Source organism: Arachis ipaensis, chromosome B09, assembly GCF_000816755.2.
Source record: "Arachis ipaensis cultivar K30076 chromosome B09, Araip1.1, whole genome shotgun sequence".
NCBI lineage: Eukaryota > Viridiplantae > Streptophyta > Magnoliopsida > Fabales > Fabaceae > Arachis > Arachis ipaensis.
Window position 1 is genome coordinate 139,072,618 of NC_029793.2, and position 2,166 is coordinate 139,074,783.

General features: G+C 41.5%; 1 protein-coding gene across 1 annotated transcript; it reads right to left on the reverse strand.

The window, feature by feature from the left end:
* Positions 223–1,998, reverse strand: LOC107618414. The gene has a single exon (XM_016320470.2). It carries the CDS (start codon positions 1,610–1,612, stop codon positions 287–289), a length of 1,326 nt encoding a protein of 441 aa, XP_016175956.1. The 5' UTR covers positions 1,613–1,998; the 3' UTR covers positions 223–286.

The following is a 2,166-nucleotide window of genomic DNA, read 5'->3' on the forward strand; positions in this document are numbered from 1 at the left end:
AATCTCAGCATACCCTAATCACCCAGTATTTAAATACAGGGAACAAAACCTTAGCAAAGCCTAACCATTGTGCAACGCCCACCTGAGTTTCCAAATTAACAATTTTAAACACTACAGGCAGGAAGGACAATTAATGATTTTCCAAAGTTCCCCTGTTACTTTCAACCAAATAAACCACAACATACTGAAAGACAGTAATGGAAAAAAAAGAAAGAAAGAGGGGAAAAAAGAGGAGCACCATACAGACAGATAATGCAATTGCCATAAAAGTTGCAAGACTGTGGACCTAGTTAAAGCCAGCGCCGATTTCCTTCCGTTTCAGTTCTAAAGCGATGCGTTCGTTCTCAAGCTTCATCCTTTCATTTTCCAGACTCAGTTTCTCCAACTCCCGGTCCTTCTTCTTACTAAACCTCTGCCACTTTAATCTCTGTTTCTCTAGTTCCAACATCTCAACCTGTATCTGTAGCTTTTGTTCTTCAAGCTGAAGCGAGCGAGATTCAAACCATTGCTTCTGAAACCAAGCTGTTCGCACGCTTTCGGGTAAACCTTGATTCACATCGGATTGGACCATCTGTCCATGGGGATAAGAACTTTTGCTGTAGTGCTGACAATTTAAAGAGTTACCAAAACTAGTAGAATCTTCTTGGCAGTGTCCTTGTTTCAATTTCTTCATAGACCCATATGCTCCTCTACTATCTCCATGGGAAGTATAGTTCTCTTCGAAGTCATCATGATCATCGAATTCGGCATCTTGATCATCTTCGTCATGATCATCATGATGGGACTTTCTCAAATCATCATTATCATGATCATCCCTATTTCGAAGTGCTAACTGCAGTGATCGCTGCAGCGCAGGATCATGGGGTAAATGCAGCCTATTACCATTATGGTAAGAACACATCTCTTCATAGAAGAGGTGTTTCGAGCTTAATATTTTCCGAACATCATCCTTTTCCTTCTCAGAAAGATAATCTATTACATCCAAAAGTGTGGGATTCTCAACAACCTGACAAGAAGTGCCCCTTCCAAGCATATCATTAAGCTTCTTATACCTTTTATTAAGATCATTAAACTTATCCTCACACTGCTGAGGAGAAACATGATAACCCCTTTCGGCCATGACCTTAGAAACAGACTTCCACTTACCTTTCTTCTGTAGGACGGCAAATCTCCTTCTTCCTCCACCACCGCCATCCGAACTTCCATCCTCTCCTATGTAAGAAACAGCTGTTATGAGAAGCCTTACCATCTTATCGGTCCACTTCACTCGCTGCCAAGGCGATCCCTTTTTCCCTCTACCAGCTTCATGGTGACCATCACCACCTTCTTCATTAAAGCTCGGCTCATCTTCCTCGCTTGCCGAGTTTTTGCTTCTTTCTCCCTTACCAAAGTCTGTCAGCGAAATGGTTTGATCACAGCCCTGTAAGTTCCCCATTGTAAGTGGAAAACCCTCATGAACCGAGGACCCTTGCCGCGGAAGATTTTGATGTTGTTGATGCATGGTATGAGGATGCTGTCCCTGGTGATGAACCCGAATCGAACCGGGCAAATCAAAACCACCAAAAGAAGCCCCACCTTGCATCAAACCTCCCTGTGACAAATTTCCTTCCATTTCTTCTCCCAAACAACAATCTCAGATCACACCAATAACCCCATTATACCTCAAATCCTACTTCATGCCCAATTCTTTAGAAGTTCCTTTCAATTAATATGCAGATCAAATCATACAAAATACCATGTATATTCAATTCCAAATCTATTATCCCTCTAGTAGATCTTCAGGCAAAAGAAACCCTCAATCTATTATCCCAAAATATAATCTCAGATAAACCAATATTCCCTATCAACAAACTCACATGGCAACAAAGCAAGGGGCTTCAACTCATAAATAGCATCCCAAGAAGTAAAGACTAAAAAGGGAATGCTCAAAACACAGTAACATGAGAATAACTAGAAGCAAGAACTGAAGAACATAACAAGGGAAGCCCAAGCTTACTTATCTGCAATGAACAGCACCACCCCAGAAGCAAAGAAATGAGCTTTTTGCAACCAACCGCAGAATCCGGAGCTGAAGATCACAAGAAGAATCTCCTATCACAAGTAGGAGACATTAAAGGACAGCGAAAAAACTTAAAAAGAACCCTAGCGAAAAAAGTGGGACACAAG